Source organism: Astyanax mexicanus, chromosome 4 (assembly GCF_023375975.1).
Source record: "Astyanax mexicanus isolate ESR-SI-001 chromosome 4, AstMex3_surface, whole genome shotgun sequence".
Taxonomy (NCBI): domain Eukaryota; kingdom Metazoa; phylum Chordata; class Actinopteri; order Characiformes; family Acestrorhamphidae; genus Astyanax; species Astyanax mexicanus.
Genome location: NC_064411.1, coordinates 52,595,974 through 52,611,797, shown reverse-complemented (window position 1 = coordinate 52,611,797; position 15,824 = coordinate 52,595,974). Strand labels below are relative to the sequence as shown.

Genomic DNA, 15,824 nt, shown 5'->3' with positions numbered 1-15,824 from the left:
TAAAACACAGTGGATCAACACCAGCAGATGACATGTCTCTCCATTTATTGGAAATATGGAACAAATTTAATAGCCAATGAAAGGATGATTCTATATTTTACGGGACAGGTATCAACCTCAAAATCTCAAAATAATGAGATACCAAACAAGTCAAATAAAATCAAACCAGGTTTATTGTCTTACTGGCTGTTCAACAGCCTGATGGCTTGGGGAAAGAAGCTGTTTTGAAACCTGCTTGTTATGGGCTGGGTTGTACCAATTTTGCATAATTTATTCATTTTCTTTTTTGTGTGTTAAATGTAAATTAAGTCCTTAGTTCCTACTAGTTAGTTTCAAACTATCAAAGTAATTATAAAGAATATCCCAGAAATTCTATGATCAACCATCCCCAAATCCAATAATGCTGCGATCTTATCATCAAAATAATGACACAGCAATTTACTTAATAATGGAAAAAATATATAAGATGCTGGTCCAATGTAAGATTATGTGTTATTCTATTTGTACGACCCGTAAGACCCGTTAGAATCAAATAGCCAATGAAGTGATATTTACTAGTGGGAAATTCTGTACCTAATTTTATGTTTTTAAATTTAGTTTGAATAAGATTTGTCTAATTACACTGCATCACTTACAGATCATAATATTTGTAAAGTGGATCTTCTTTCAGGTTGATTTTAATAGTCAAATATTTTATTTAGGTTTTTTTTTTTAAACCTGTCCCTAAACAGTAGAGACAGTTCCGCCAATAAATGTAGTCTAAATTCTTACTTTTTATTACTGATAGTGGTTTTGGAAAAACTGGTGTAGTAAATAAGACTGTGTGCCAAAATTTGTAGCGCACGTCCTCCTATACAGGTCTTCCTTTATTATATGACACAGTTTTCCCACAGAACACATTTAGGTCATTTTCCAGGATCAATGGCCTATTGTCTTGTGGCTAAGTAGATAATTGCCTCCAGGTTGCTCCAGTTGGGTCTACAGGAGATACCTGACCACTGTAATAGAAAATTACAGCTTTCAGGAGAAAAGGTATAGCTTTGAGCAAGAGTTGCGAAATGAAAAGATAAAGAGGAACCTTTGTTCTGATTCATCCAGGTACATCTCAAATGGAGCCAAAAATGGCCTACAGTTGAGGGGGACCAGGCTGATTGGTAGAAGTTTGGGTGGTAGGAGGTAGTAGCATCATTTTTCAGGATGCTTGCCCACCATTATTATTCAAATGGACAATTGGCTTCCTGCCTATTGGTGGGTCTTAGAATTAAAGAGTTAAAAGACACCAAGACATAAAGAAGAGCCTTTGTTCTTCTTCGTCCAGGTACATCTTGAATAAAGCTCAAAATAAGGCATGAGGAACCTCAGCAATGGCCTATGGTTGAGGGAGAACAGGCTGATTGGTGGAAGCTTGGAGGATAGGATGCTTTTAGGATGCTTTCCCACCATTATTATTCAAATAGGCTATTAGCCAATGATTGGTGAGTCTTAAAAGTGGGTCTACTTTTTAAGTCCTCCATACCAGCCATTTGAAGTTTTTCGCAACCATGAGGTGCACTACAAACTGCTTGGAAAGGCGAGTGCGGCTTGGCTTGGAAAGAGTTGGCAAGTTTATCGGCCTCCATCCATGGTGGTTCATCTTCGTTCCTCTCACTCTGGCTGTATCTCTTGGATGGGGCTTCTGCTTTCTAGAAGACCGAAAATCCAACGATATAGTGCAGCAGTTCACGCCAATGGATGGACGCGCCAAGACAGAGAAACACTTCTTTGAAAGCTATTTTCTGCACAATACGGAAAATTATGAAGATTTCTCCAGTCTACGGTTGACTACAGATGGAGTTTATGGAGCTCTGATCTTCACCAGCGACACCAGTGTTCTCAGCATGGCTGCACTTGAAGAAATTTTGCTTGTAGATGCCAACGTTAAGGGAATTACCATTGGGTATGGAACAGAAGAGGAATATTCGTATGGAGATATTTGTGCCAAAGTGAATGGCCACTGCCATCCCAATGTTCTCCTGGAAATCCTGGATTATGATGCCAACAATATTAATGTTCTAAACCTGACATTTCCTAGTTTTGACTCCATCAGAATGGGGAAATTATCACTGGAACATCTGCTAGGTCAGGTGGAGGTAGACAGTGCTGCAGTCGTCCAGAGTGCCAATGCATTGAGACTGTTCTACTACCTGCAGGATGTCAATGCTACTCTTGGAGATTCTTGGCTGAACAAATTTGTTGAGTTGATGACCAATGTAACAACTTCCATCACACAGGTACTGTATATTGATCTTTAATTCAATTATAAGCTCAAAAATAATTGGACTTGACTATTGCATACCTGTCAAGTCTCCCGTTTTGGCCGGGAAACTACCCGTATTAGTATTTTCCCGTAAATTTCCCGTATTATAACACAATTTAAAAAACTTTATTATTGAGGAGACAGAGCACGGACCGCGCTGTGTCTCTTAACCAATCGTAACGCCAGTTCAAGGAGAAAGTCCCGCCTTTCAGGAGAAACAGCCAATCAGCTTGCTGGTTTTGCGGAGTGCAAAGGAAGGTCAGTGTGGGGAAGACCCCCCGCTGTGAGTTCAGGCAGCTAGTCGGAGCAGCTGATGTTAAAACATATATGGATATACAGAGATTTTTCTAAAAGAAAGGTAACGGTAGGCTAATCATGTAAACTGTGATGAGATTGTTTCTGATAGCTGCTTAAAAATACTCATCTCCGAATTAAAAAACACACAGATTAAACCTTTTAAAATAAAAAATGTACAGCTTGTGACTCAGCTTAACTAGAAATGTGGAGAGGACCGAAATGAACTGAACTGATCAGGGGTGGAGTGATCAAAAGGAAGAAGTATTAATTAAAAAGTATTAATTGTGTAGGCCCCTTAGGACTCATTTTTACTGATGGAATATATCTGGTCCATGTCCTTTTAGTAAAAGCTCATGATACTATTCTAACTATACTATTCTAAATCCATTACATATATAAAAAATATATCATATAAAAGAGTGCATTTATGCCAAAAAAGACATGAAATCTTAACTTTTTTTTTTAATATCTAGAAAAGGGTTTTTAATTTGGCTGTATTAAAAGAATGACATATGTAGGAATATCCACAACATTTCAGTTTTAACACAGGTAGGCCTATCAGATTCTGATAATCTAATTGTAGTGTGTAAGTGTTTCACATGTGGTTATTTTAGATTTTTTGTAAACCTGTCTTAAAATGTAAGGGATACTGAACCTTCGTTGGGCTGGTGGGACGGCTTTAAGGAAGGAAAGGAGGAAAATATCCCTTATTTTTAAATCTAAAACTTGACAGGTATGCTATTGAGTATTTAAAAATAATGAAATTAAGCCTGTCACTATTACTACTTGCCCTGTACATTATATATTGTGTCAGAAATAAGTGTGATGAACAATATATTAGTATATATTATAATGTGACTGGATCACCTGTCAGGGTTTTTACTGAACTGGGAAAATCAGAATTCATTATAGGAAACACTAAAACTCAGCTCTCTGGTGTCACTAAATCATTGTAAACTATTAGTCTCTAACCACTGCCATAAAAACCTGTAACTGTTTTTATTTATTTGTTCTTTTTATTAGTCAATTTTTTTTTATTTTTACCTTTAAGCCTTTTTATGTATTTTATTCATTTTATGATTTTATTTGTTTTATTACTGGTTTTACTTTTGGCCTTTTACCACTTAAAGTACCCTAAGTTTACAAAAACGTTTTTAAAACTTATTATTATTATTTATTTTAGTTTTATAATTTACCTTTTTTTATAATTTTGGTGTTATTTTAGTTCTCTTTTTCTTTAATTGTGTTTATAGTTTATTAAGTATTTATCTCTTTGTTTTATTGCTTTACATTTAAGCCTTAACCCTCTCATGCATGAATTATAATAAACTCAGTCAGGATTTTTTTTCTAAGTGTTTTTATACATCCTTAGGGATGTAAAACAAGGTTTGAAAAAAATATATATTCTATCTTTATTCGATAAAGAAATATTTATCTGTCCACTCAAGTGTACTTCATGCATTTTTTGTTGTAAAAAAAACACAAATGTAATTCAGTTATACAGTTGTAATATGGTATTCTGTTGGAATAGTGGAACTGAGGAGGATATTGTGACACAAGAAAATATCTCTGAACTGTAGAACCTTATAGAATCTTGATTGTGACTGGTATTATCATACTGTATTCTTGTCAAGTCTCTGAACTGTTAAGTGAGCATATTCTCTTATAGTATTTTATAGCATGTATCATATTTCCTGTCAAATCATGCTTGTTGCTAATTTCTGAGACTATTTTCTATGATGGTTGCCAAAGCATACAGGGCACAAAGCTACAAGACACTGCATGCAGATGTACTTGGTTCTTCGTGTGCTGGCATTTTATACTTTCTTGAGCTGGGGCCAGTGGTTGCCAGGGGCATACTGGATATTGGGGTGCCCTTAGTTTCAACAGCCTCATCTCCTTCATCTCCGTTCCTCAGCCTCAACTCCCTCAGTAACATTTCCAGACTCACCTTCACTATCACTGCTTGACCCTACTTCTCTGCTTGCAACTGTCTGTACTGGCAGACATTCCTCAATTAAAGAAGTTGATTTACAGCCAAAACATTAAACAATATGAATTATTTTAAAAACAACACTGGAAGTAATTGACATTGCATTAAAGTTGAAAAATAGCTAATGATGCATGATGTACAATTAAGTGGACAGATGATTAATCTACAATTCCCTCAAATATAAAATCAAAATTTCGAAAATCTTTACATAATATGTCACCTTAGATGTTACTTGATGTAATTATATATTTTTTTACCTGCAGTGATATAATTTTATAAAAGGTAGAAACAAAAATAGCCAAGGTGTTTGGTGGTTTTCCCTGTCTGCCGGCCATCTTGATTTCATTGACTTCTTTTTCCCATTACAATGACCAACCAATGGGATTTTTTTGTATAGGATGATGCAATAGCTTCCACTACAGTGGACTATATGCAGCAGTGCACAAAATTGCAAGCATATTTAAAGAAAAAACTATTTTAAACAGCTGTACACTGTAGTGACCTCTATGCATGAAAGGGTTAAGTCGATAATAACTTAAAGCCTGAAATCGTGAAAGGCCAAGATAAAATTATATTTGTTAAATGCAGTTGTAAAAAACAGGTACAACATACACTATATGGCCAAAAGTATTGGGACAGCAATCACTTAATGATTAAATTTAGGTGGTTTATCCGGTCCCATCATTGCCATAGGTGTGTCAAATCAAGCACCCAGCTATATCACTACCATAATACTGTATAAACAGCTATAGATGCAATCTATAAAGTGGCAATCATTGGGTTCAAGCACATATTACCAGGGTAAAAGTGGGTAAAATTTAGAAATCACACTAAACTCTTATAGGGATATAAAAAGTAGGACTATAAAGCTCTGGAAAAAAATAAGAGACCACTTCAAAATTAGCAGTTTCTCTGATTTTGCTGTTTATAGGTTTATGTTTGAGTATAATAAACATTGTTGTTTTATTCAATAAACTACAGACAACATTTCTCCCAAATTCCAAATAAAAATATTGTCATTAAAAGTTTCATAAAGTTATCCAAAAGCAGCGTGTAAGACTGGTGGAGGAGAACATGATGCCAAGATGCATAAAAATGTGATTAAAAAACAGAGTTATTCCACCAAATACTGATTTCTGAATTCTTAAAACTTTATGAATATGAACTTGTTTTCTTTGCATTATTTGAGGTCTGAAAGCTCTGCATCTTTTTTGTTATTTCAGCCATTTCTCATTTTCTGCAAATAAATGCTCTAAATGATTAAAAATATTTTAATTTTGAAGTTTTAGGAGAAATGTTGTCTGTAGTTTATAGAACAAAACCACAATATTCATTTTACTCAAACATAAACCTATAAATAGCAAAATCAGAAACAGAGTTTGATGCCACCACCACCATGTTTAACAGTCTTTGGAGTTGAATGCCTCAACTTTTCTCCTTCAAACATCTGACCACCATAAAGGTTTGAAGGTGTGGTTTTTGGAGTTTTTGGCTTGCATGACTAGTTAACAGTGACAGTAAACAACTTTTTTTTACTATGTATAGGTATATATTTGAGCAATTAATTAACAATTAACAATAAACATTGTTGTTTTATTCTATGAACTATGGACAACATTTCTTCCAAAATATTGTCATTTAGAGCATTTACTTGAAAATGAAAAATGGCTGAAATAAAAAAAAGATGTAGAGCTTTCAGACCTTAAATAATGCAAAGAAAACAAGTTCATATTCCTTTAGAAACAACAATACTGTAGGTATAATAGGTAATACAAGGTAAAAGAAATAATAAGAAATAATAGAATAGAAATAAAAAAGGGAATTTATATATATCAACATACTTTGATTTTTAAAAAATATTTTTTAATGCTCTCCACCAGTCTTTCACACTGCTTTATGTTTACCTTATGCCACTACTGGCTCAAAAAATCAAGCAGTTTAACATCACTTTAAACTGGTCTAATTTTTTTCTGGAGTTGTGTTTAAAGTTTGAAGGTGTTGTTTTTGGAGTAGGGGCTTCTCTTGGTTTGCATGACTGGTTAACAGTGATAGTAGTGCTCCAGCAGCTTTCAGATAAAGACAGGCATATGAACTGGAAGATGACATGTTGTACGTGTTGTTTTATTTTTACAGGTATCCTATTTTACCTCCATATCGAGGCAGCAGGAGTTTGAGAAAAGCACCAAGTCTGTCACTCATCTTTTTGCGATTACCTACTTCATCGCTATCCTGTTCTCAGTCCTGTCATGTGTAAGGTCTGTACTTTATTGACAGTGTTGTACTCTATTGGCTTGAAAAATGGCTTGCAGCATCATTAGAACATTCACCTGGAGCCAAAACAGTTCAGAGTTTGACTATGTTTAAATTTTTTTTGTTCTACAGGTTTGATAATGTGAGGAATAAAGTGTGGGTGGCCTGTCTTGGAGTAATCTCGGCTGGTCTGGCAGTGCTCTCCAGCTTTGGGTTACTTCTACTTCTGAACGTTCCCTTTGTCATAACTGTGGCATCATCTCCGTTCCTGATACTCGGTAAGATAATGCTGTTCCATTAAAATGTTCAGACTTCAAAGTGGTGGATAACTGTTTTAGCTGTACAATTTACAGCTCTGGAAAAAATTAAGAGACCTTCAGTTTCTGAATCAGTTTCTCTGATTTTGCTATTTATAGGTTCATGTTTGAGTAAAATGAACATTGTTGTTTTATTCTATAAACTACAGACAACATTTCTCCAAATTCCAAATATAAATATTGTCGTTTAGAGCGTTTATTTGCAGAAAACGAGAAATAACTGAAATAACAAAAAAGATGCAGAGCTTTCAGACCTCAAATAATGCAAAGAAAACAAGTTCATATTCATAAAGTTTTAAGAGTTCAGAAATCAATATTTGGTGGAAAAATCCTGGATTTTAATCATTTTTTTTCTTGCATCTTGGCATCATGTTCTCCTCCACCAGTCTTACACACTGCTTTTGGATGACTTTATGCTGCTTTACTCCTGGTGTAAAAATTCAAGCAGTTCAGTTTGGTGGTTTGATGGCTTGTGATCATCCATCTTCCTCTTGATTATATTCCAGAGGTTTTCAATTTGGTAAAATCAAAGAAACTCATCATTTTTAAGTGCTCTCTCATTTTTTTCCATGAGCTGTATATCCATTTACTTGCATGCCAAAAGTCATGTAAACCGAACTCATGTAAACTTGTTTTAAATGTCAGGGCTCTCAGAATTCTACCAAAAAGTGTAGAACTACTTTAAGTTTGTTAACTGTATAAAAATAGCCATTTCTTTGCATGGGTAACTCTATGCCCCTATCTCTAGCAATATAGGCCTGTTGGGAGCATTGGATAAAAATTGTTTTTTTCAAAATGCTGGGGGCAATTCAACAAAAAACTGTACTTGTTATCATGTTTCACTAAAGCCTAAGTCCATTTTACATCACATTTTTCCTTTAAGTCGAGCAGTGTACCATGCCTTGAAAAAAAGAGCTTCCCTTGACAGTTGAGGCAGTTACTTCTACAAAAGCACGGCCAGCTATTTTTAATACACTTGAACTGGGAAAAAATAATGCATAAGAAGTTAGTGATGCAGCCAAGACCAAGACTTTTAGTAGTGGAGGCCAAATTAAGATTGAGACAGAGCCAAGACGATGACCTCTTGTTTATGGTCATGAGACCAGAACACTATAGGACAGTTAGGCCTAGACTTGGACTACACAGTATTTTAAATGGAGATTCTCCAATGAAAGGAAAATATAGTCTACAACTGTCTGGGAAACTGCCTCATTAACAGGTGTTCCAGTTCTGTCCCTATAGTGAAGATTATATTGTATATTAAGTTACAAGATCTTTTTATTTACTAAGCAATTTCTGTCTTATGTAGGAATCGGCATTGACGACATGTTCATCATGATCTCCTGCTGGCAGCAGACCAACGTCCACGACAGTGTAGAAGACCGCCTTGCTGCCACCTACAAAGAAGCAGCCATTTCCATCACAATCACCACCCTGACCGACGTGCTGGCCTTCTACCTCAGCTTCAGCAGCCCCTTCGGATCGGTGCAGTCCTTCTGCCTGTACGCTGGCACTGCCATCCTGTTCTGCTACCTCTACAACATCACCTTCTTCGGTGCCTGCTTGGCTCTGAACGGCAAACGGGAAGGAGGCAACCGCCACTGGTTGACCTGCATGAAGGTTCCCGAGGATTGTCCACCGGAAGCTTCCAGAGGCTATATCGCATGTTGCGTTGGAGGATCTTACGACCACAAAACTGGAGCTGAGGAGGAACATCTGATGCAGGGGTTCTTCAGGAAGTACTATGGACCATTTCTGACCACGGTGTGGGCCAAAGCTGCTGTGATTGTTCTTTATATTGGATATATTTCCGTTAGCGTCTATGGATGCACGACTATCAAAGAAGGCATTGATCTCAAGAACCTGGCAATCGATCAGTCGTACCTGGTGCAGTACTACGAAGCTGATAAGGAATACTTCCATAATTATGGTCCGATTGTGATGTTGGCTGTCAATGGTTCATTTCCATACTGGGATGAAGCTAAACGAGATCTTCTAGAGTCTTGCATTGAAGAATTTAAAGCTCTGACCTTCATAAGCGATTTGTCCGTCTCTTGGCTTCATTCGTTTGAGAGGTACGCCAAGCAAGAGAACCTGAACATCACCACAGAGGCTGAGTTCAAGAACCATCTCCAGACCTTCCTACAGCGACATCCGACTCTCAGATTGGACGTTAGCTTAGCCAATGAATCCATACAAGCCTCACGTTTCTTCCTCAAGACGTCCAAGCCACTGTCTGAGAAGATAATGCTACAATCCTTGAGAGAAACTGCTCAAAGCTGCGAGGTTCAACCTCTAGTCGTCTACCATCCAGCGTTCATATACTACGATCAGTACACCGTGATCGCAAGCAACACCATCCAGACCGTTAGTGTCGCAACCGTAGTCATGCTAGCCATCTCGCTAATCCTCATCCCCAACCCAGTCTGTGCCTTATGGGTGGCGTTCGCCATTGTGTCGGTTATCGTAGGAGTCGCAGGCTTCATGGCACTGCTGGGCATCAACTTGGACTCCATCTCCATGATCAACCTGGTCATCAGCATCGGGTTCTCCGTGGACTTCTCGGCACATATCTCCTACACTTTCGTGTCCAGCACTAAGGCCAGCGTGGACGAGAAGGTTGTGGATGCACTGTCGCATCTAGGGTACCCCATACTGCAGGGGGCGCTGTCCACGATTCTAGGGGTGGTGGTGCTCTCAGTGTCGGTGAGCTACATCTTTAGAACGTTTTTCACCATCATGTTTCTGGTGATTTCCTTTGGGCTCCTTCACGGTATTGCTTTCATCCCAGTGTTTTTAAGCTTTTCTCGATTTTGCAGCAAATGATGAGATCTTTATTTTGATACAAAAGCCTTATCCAGATAGGATTAGTGAGAATAATACAGGCTGAATTATCTACTGTTTTTTGGCTGAACTCTGTGGTCCTCTAGTAATTTTCTTCCTGTCCGGACGCGCATCTCTGAGTTTCGTCACCTCACGTTTAATAAAATAGCTATTTGTCCACTGCACCGTAACTACACTTTGGGCGCGCGTTTCCAGGGAAATCCTGGTCAACATAACAGCGAGTGGAAATGAAGGAGCTACTGAAATCGATGTCATGTGACTGAGAAAGCCAAAAAATTCACTGGTCCTCCGTTTTTTTCAATTGCAGTTCGGATGCAGGAGTTTTATCACTGAGTAGAAGTGTGAAATATTTTACACAAACGTCCCCCGGTGAAACTAATCTAATCCAGGATTGAGTGATGGAAAAAATTCTTTTTTCTTTTTTTTGTATCTTTCATATAGTTAAAGCAGCAGTCCTCATTAATGGTATCAGTGTCCTGGAATGATCATGCTTGCAACATCTAATATGTCCACCCTGAAAAACAGAATGGTCTGGTAGGTTGTTTTAAAAAAATGTCATAAATTAAATGAAAACTATACTTATAAAAATATATTTACTGTCATTAAACTGTATTAAAAGTACTCTTCCATATGTTCTGTACTGTTCCATATTCTCACCAGACAGAGTCCCTCTATGCTTTATACTTATTGGTTTGTAGAATATTAGTTATAGACCAAATAAGGCAGGAGTGAAAACATCCTTACAGGCTTTTTCATACAGTGTTTCTCTTCTTCCCAAATCAATGAATCACATTTATGCATCATCAGTAAACATGCTGTTTTTTTTTCTTCTTTTTATTCTGCTATGTGTATGATCAGGAACCAATAAACACCTTCAAATCATAGCTTATAATATACTTTTATTCATTTTCAGCATCCCATTCATCACAATCTTCAGCTTCACGAACTTCAGCGTGGTTCAACTTAAAACTCAATCAAACCTCAGGCTTACAGTGCTCTATACATCTATATACAAAGAGATAAAATGTTCCCACGCAATATTGTTCATACGGTATATATATATATATATACACAGTACACACGTGTAACTTAAGGAAGACATACATATTTATGAAGGCGGAGTCTCAACTCAAAGGTAGACCTACATAAATAATAAGAACAGTATAGGAAAGAAACAGAGAGATTAAACCAAACTGTACTGAGATTTGAGAATAATCTAATAATGTGTATTTAACTATAACTAATGCAGCAATGGATATATATATAGCATAGACAGCCTGAAACTTCAGCTTCTACACACCTACAGTGGGCTTTTAGAATCGGGCATGCCAAAAGTCATGGTCCTGATGAGTGCCAGTTTCATCATATTGTTTTAAATAATCTTTGCGACACAACAGTGTTTGTAATTTGATCACAGTGTTACCTTAGGGCCTGGCCTTTGAAAAATAACCTTACAAATAACCTGTGTAAGTTGTGAGGTGCTATCTTGTGAGTTATCTTGTGTTAGAGCGAGACCTATACGGAAGTTTCATTTCTAAAAGTTTCAAAGTGTCATGCATGTACAAGAATACACAATAGAAGGTGCTAATTACAGCCCGCAGTAGACAGCACAGTAGTCCCATGACTTATGGCATGTCAGTGTGTGTCAAAAAATTTGGACACACATTTTTTTTTTGTTCCCTACATTGTAAATAAATAGTAAAGTGATTCAGACTATGGAGGAACACATAAGGAATCATGTAGTAACTAAAAAGTGTTAAACACTAGCTGTTAACTTGCGGTTTCTGAAGCTGGTAACGAGTCCTGATGAGTGCCAGTTTCATCATAACATTTTTTTATGGTCTTTGAAGTGACTGCAATTGAGAATACATTCTAAATTCTTGAAATGTTTCAGATTGACTGACCTTCATTTCTTTAGGTATTTCTTTAAGGAAACTCAAGTAATTAACTCTTGACGAGTTCAGCACAGCTGTTAACTGAAAGCAATTCTATATATGTATCACTCTAGAAATTTAGGTGCTCTTATCTGTGGAGCTGTTAACTTGCAGTTTTTGAGGCTGGTAACTCTAATGCACAGAGAGAACTCTTGCTCTTCCTTTCCTGGGGTGTACCTGATGAGTGCCATTTTAATCATGTTTTTGATAGTCGTTGCGGTGAGTGCACTTGAGGATACTTTCTAAATTCTTGAAATGTTCTGAACTGACTGACCTTCATTTTTTCTTAAGGTATATTTTATTTACTTAGTTGAGTAGGTATTGCTTCTCATAATCTGGATTAGAACATTACTCAAATATTCACTATTCACTGTATACCTGTAACTCTACCTCTTCACTACTTTACTTTAACTGATGCTCTCAAACACTTTATTAAGAGACAAGAAATTCAAGTAATTAAAGGATAACTTTTTTTGACTTTTGTTGTAGTAAAACATGAAAAAGAGTACTAACCTTTGTTGAATAGGCCTCCTCTGCTCTCCCACAGCTTTCTCAGACTGTTTACAACCTGTACCATAGCCTAATCTCCGAGCTACACTATAGGTTGTAATCAGTGGTTTTTAATATGCTTTTTTGTGCACTTTTTAAGTCATTAATGCCTAGTTTTAAATGTCAGTGCTCTCCAGATTCTACCAATGAGTTGTGGAGCTAGTTTGAGCTCTGGAAAACAGTGTAAAAAGATGATTTATCAGGGGCAAATTATGCCACAAAGCTCTTGTTGTAAAGAGTGCTGGGCAAAAAGCACAACATTTCTGGATCTCAGAAAGCTGCAGGAGAGCAGAGGTGTGCTATTCAACAAAGATTAGTACTCTTCATCACATTTTACACAGTAAAGTTTTCCTTTAACTGAAAGCCTGAATTCCAGGTGACTCTACCTCATAAAGCTGACTGAGAAAATACAGCCTATATGTGCAAAACTGTCTCTATCTAAGCAAGAGAAGAATCTAAATTATAATAAAACATATTCTGGTTGTTTTTAACACTTTTTGGTTACTAAATACAAACTCCCTTTGTTTTCTTCACAGTTTTAATGACTTTAGTATTTATCTACAATGCAGGAAATCTAAGGTGTGCCTGAACTTTTGACTGGTACAGTAAGACAGATGCGACGGATACTGTACATTTGTGATGTCCAGATAGGCAAATCCAATCTGAATCCTTTTTTTTCCAAACAATAGAGATGCCCATTAAAATTCAATAGCAATGATCCAGATTGGTTTGCAGATTAATGAAGAACTACTGTATGAAGTGACAGAAAGTAGACTGTTGAAGCAGCATTATTTCACAGGCAGGTAAACTGAAACAGTACAAACTGTAAGCATTACCACTTACCAAAGTGCCTCGAGACGTCCATCAGCCTCTCAGTGATAATCTGTACATTCCCTTACGCGTTACTGAAGGCCACTACTACTACAGACCTCCTCAGCGAAACTCTCAGACAGCTTTGGCTAAACAGGAGTGACCAGCAAGAACATTAAGTCTGATTATTTATGAACTAAAAGCTGGTTTATAAAGATCTGTGTGTCTCCCAACTTTGAGTCTGTTTACATGCACTGAAAATTCAGATTACTGCAGAAAAGTTTACTGTGGAGTTATTTTTAGCCAGTTTTAGATTTTTGCAATAAACTCATGCAAAAGCCTTAAAAAAACGTAATTTCCTTTTTTTTTTTTTAACAAATCAAACAGCAATAGATGCACATATGATTATACATCAGCTAGAAGATAAAGGTTATTTAAATTCTTCAGTTTTAGTGTAGCTCTGAAAATGTTTGGACTCTATGTGCAGTTGTAAGGTTTTTTCACACCAGCACTACTTGTGGTGAGAATGTGATAAGTCCTGCTCTACACTGCAAAAATACAGCTATAGAATAAAATAAGAGAGCACGTAAAAATGATGAGTTTCTTTGATTTTACCAAATTGAAAACCTCTGGAATATAATCAAGAGGAAGATGGATGATCACAAGCCATCAAACCAAACTAAACCAGGAGTAAAGGCATAAAGTTATCCAACAGCAGTGTGTAAGACTGGTGGAGGAGAACATGATGCCAAGATGCATGATTAAAAACTGTGATTAAAAACCAGAGTTATTCCACCAAATATTGATTTCTGAACTCTTAAAACTTTATGAATATGAACTTGTTGTTTTCTTTGCATTATTTGAGGTCTGAAAGCTCTGCATCTTTTTTGTTATTTCAGACATTTCTCATTTTTTTTGCAAATAAATACTCTAAATGAGAATATTTTTATTTGGAATTTGGGAGAAATGTTGTCTGTAGTTTATAGAATAAAACAACAATGTTCATTTTACTCAAACATAAACCTATAAATAGCAAAATCAGAGAAACTGATTCAGAAACTGAAGTGCTCTCTTAATTCTTTTCCAGATCTATATATGTGCTGGTTTGAATTTACCTTCTTGCTCCCCGTCAGACAGTTCTGACCAATCAGTGGTGTCCAAACTTTTGACTGGTACTGTAAGACAGATACAGCATATGCAGATACGTTTATGCTGACCAGATAGGCAAATCCAATTTGATCAATTGCAAACAACATGCTCACATGGTTTGTTTGCGCGTTTAGGTTTGTGCCTGTGTGAAAACAAACCAAACCAAAGGGAAAACGCTTCAGAGAAACGAAGTACAGGTGTGAAAATAGCTTTCAAAGGAAAACCCTGGTGTAAAATAGACTTTTGCTGTAGTAAAACATGATAAAAAAGTGCTTCTGCATTCTGCATAGTGTAACTCGTGTTACGGGATTTAAACAGTGGTTTTTAATGAACTTTTTGTGCACTTTTTAAGTTATTAATGCTTTGTTTTAAATGTCAGGGCTCTCTGGATTCTAGTAAGGAGGTGTGGAGCTACTTTGAGCTGGATAACGGTGGAAAAAGCGGTAAATTTATCAGGGTAAATTATGCACCGTATCACCCAGTCTGAAGGGTGTTTGGACAAACTGTTAAATGTTCTGGTTTTCAGAACGCTGTGGGAGAACGGAGGTGTGCTATTCATCAAAGATAAGAACTTTTATCATGTTTTACTACAGCAAAAGTCCATTTTACACCAGAGTTTTCGCTTATTTGTGCTACCGGGTCTGTTTTTGCGCATGCACAGACTGAGAAATATTGTATTAACCCCGAACACTCAGGGTAAAAGTATTAAATTGAGGTTATCAGATTATTAGTACTTAATCCAAGCTAACCAAGCTAAAAAAAATCTGATCTGAGTATGATCTGTTCATATGACTTTATGCATGTAAACACACTCAATGTTGGTGTAGTAAGCTACTAACAGCACAACTGGGTGAATTCCTCTGAGGGAAGATCTGATCTGAAACGCAGGGACGAGTGTATTTTTAAAAATAGACATGTTTAGTGCTCCTCACTCGTCCAGAAAAAGAAATATAGTGTAAAACGCTCGAGTGCTGGCTCAGAAATAAACATACAATGAGGTTGGTGAGGATAGGTTCTGGAGTCTAAGCTTACAGAGATCGTCTATTGCATATTTATATACATTCATGACTCTGCGCACGGCGTACGTCCCTCTATCTGATCTCCAGCGTCTTCCCCTCCAGCACCATCTGGATCTCTTTGGCGTCCAGCGTCTCGTACCTCAGCAGAGCCTCCGCCAGGTTCTTGTGCTCCTTGGATCGAGACTTCAGCAGAGCTTTAGCTCGCTCGTAAGAATCCTGAGAGGAAAAGAAAAAATACTCAGTTTCAGTTTCGAATTCAAGTCAAATAAATACATAAATAACAATAAACACACTACAAAAGCAAGCCATACATATTTAAGCTTTTCTGAACGAAGCTCAGAATGGCAGCACAGCTTAAGCTATTTT

The 15,824-nt window shown here is 36.9% G+C and overlaps 2 protein-coding genes across 4 annotated transcripts in view; one reads left to right on the top strand and one right to left on the bottom strand.

Moving 5' to 3' along the window:
* Window positions 1-1,383: 1,383 nt before the first annotated feature.
* Window positions 1,384-10,881, top strand: LOC103027938 (patched domain-containing protein 3). Its single transcript, XM_015608782.3, has 4 exons — window positions 1,384-2,270; window positions 6,720-6,841; window positions 6,969-7,114; window positions 8,463-10,881. Exons 1-4 carry the CDS (start codon window positions 1,542-1,544, stop codon window positions 9,977-9,979), a joined length of 2,514 nt encoding a protein of 837 aa, XP_015464268.3. The 5' UTR covers window positions 1,384-1,541; the 3' UTR covers window positions 9,980-10,881.
* The window catches only part of yme1l1b (YME1-like 1b), a 23,488-nt gene continuing 18,543 nt past the window's right edge, over window positions 10,880-15,824 (bottom strand). For all 3 annotated transcript variants that reach the window (XM_022678684.2, XM_049476585.1, XM_049476584.1), the window contains exon 18: window positions 10,880-15,674. In XM_022678684.2, coding sequence (XP_022534405.1) covers window positions 15,531-15,674 — 144 coding nt within the window. In that variant the 3' untranslated portion in view covers window positions 10,880-15,530. The remainder of the gene's footprint in view (window positions 15,675-15,824) is intronic.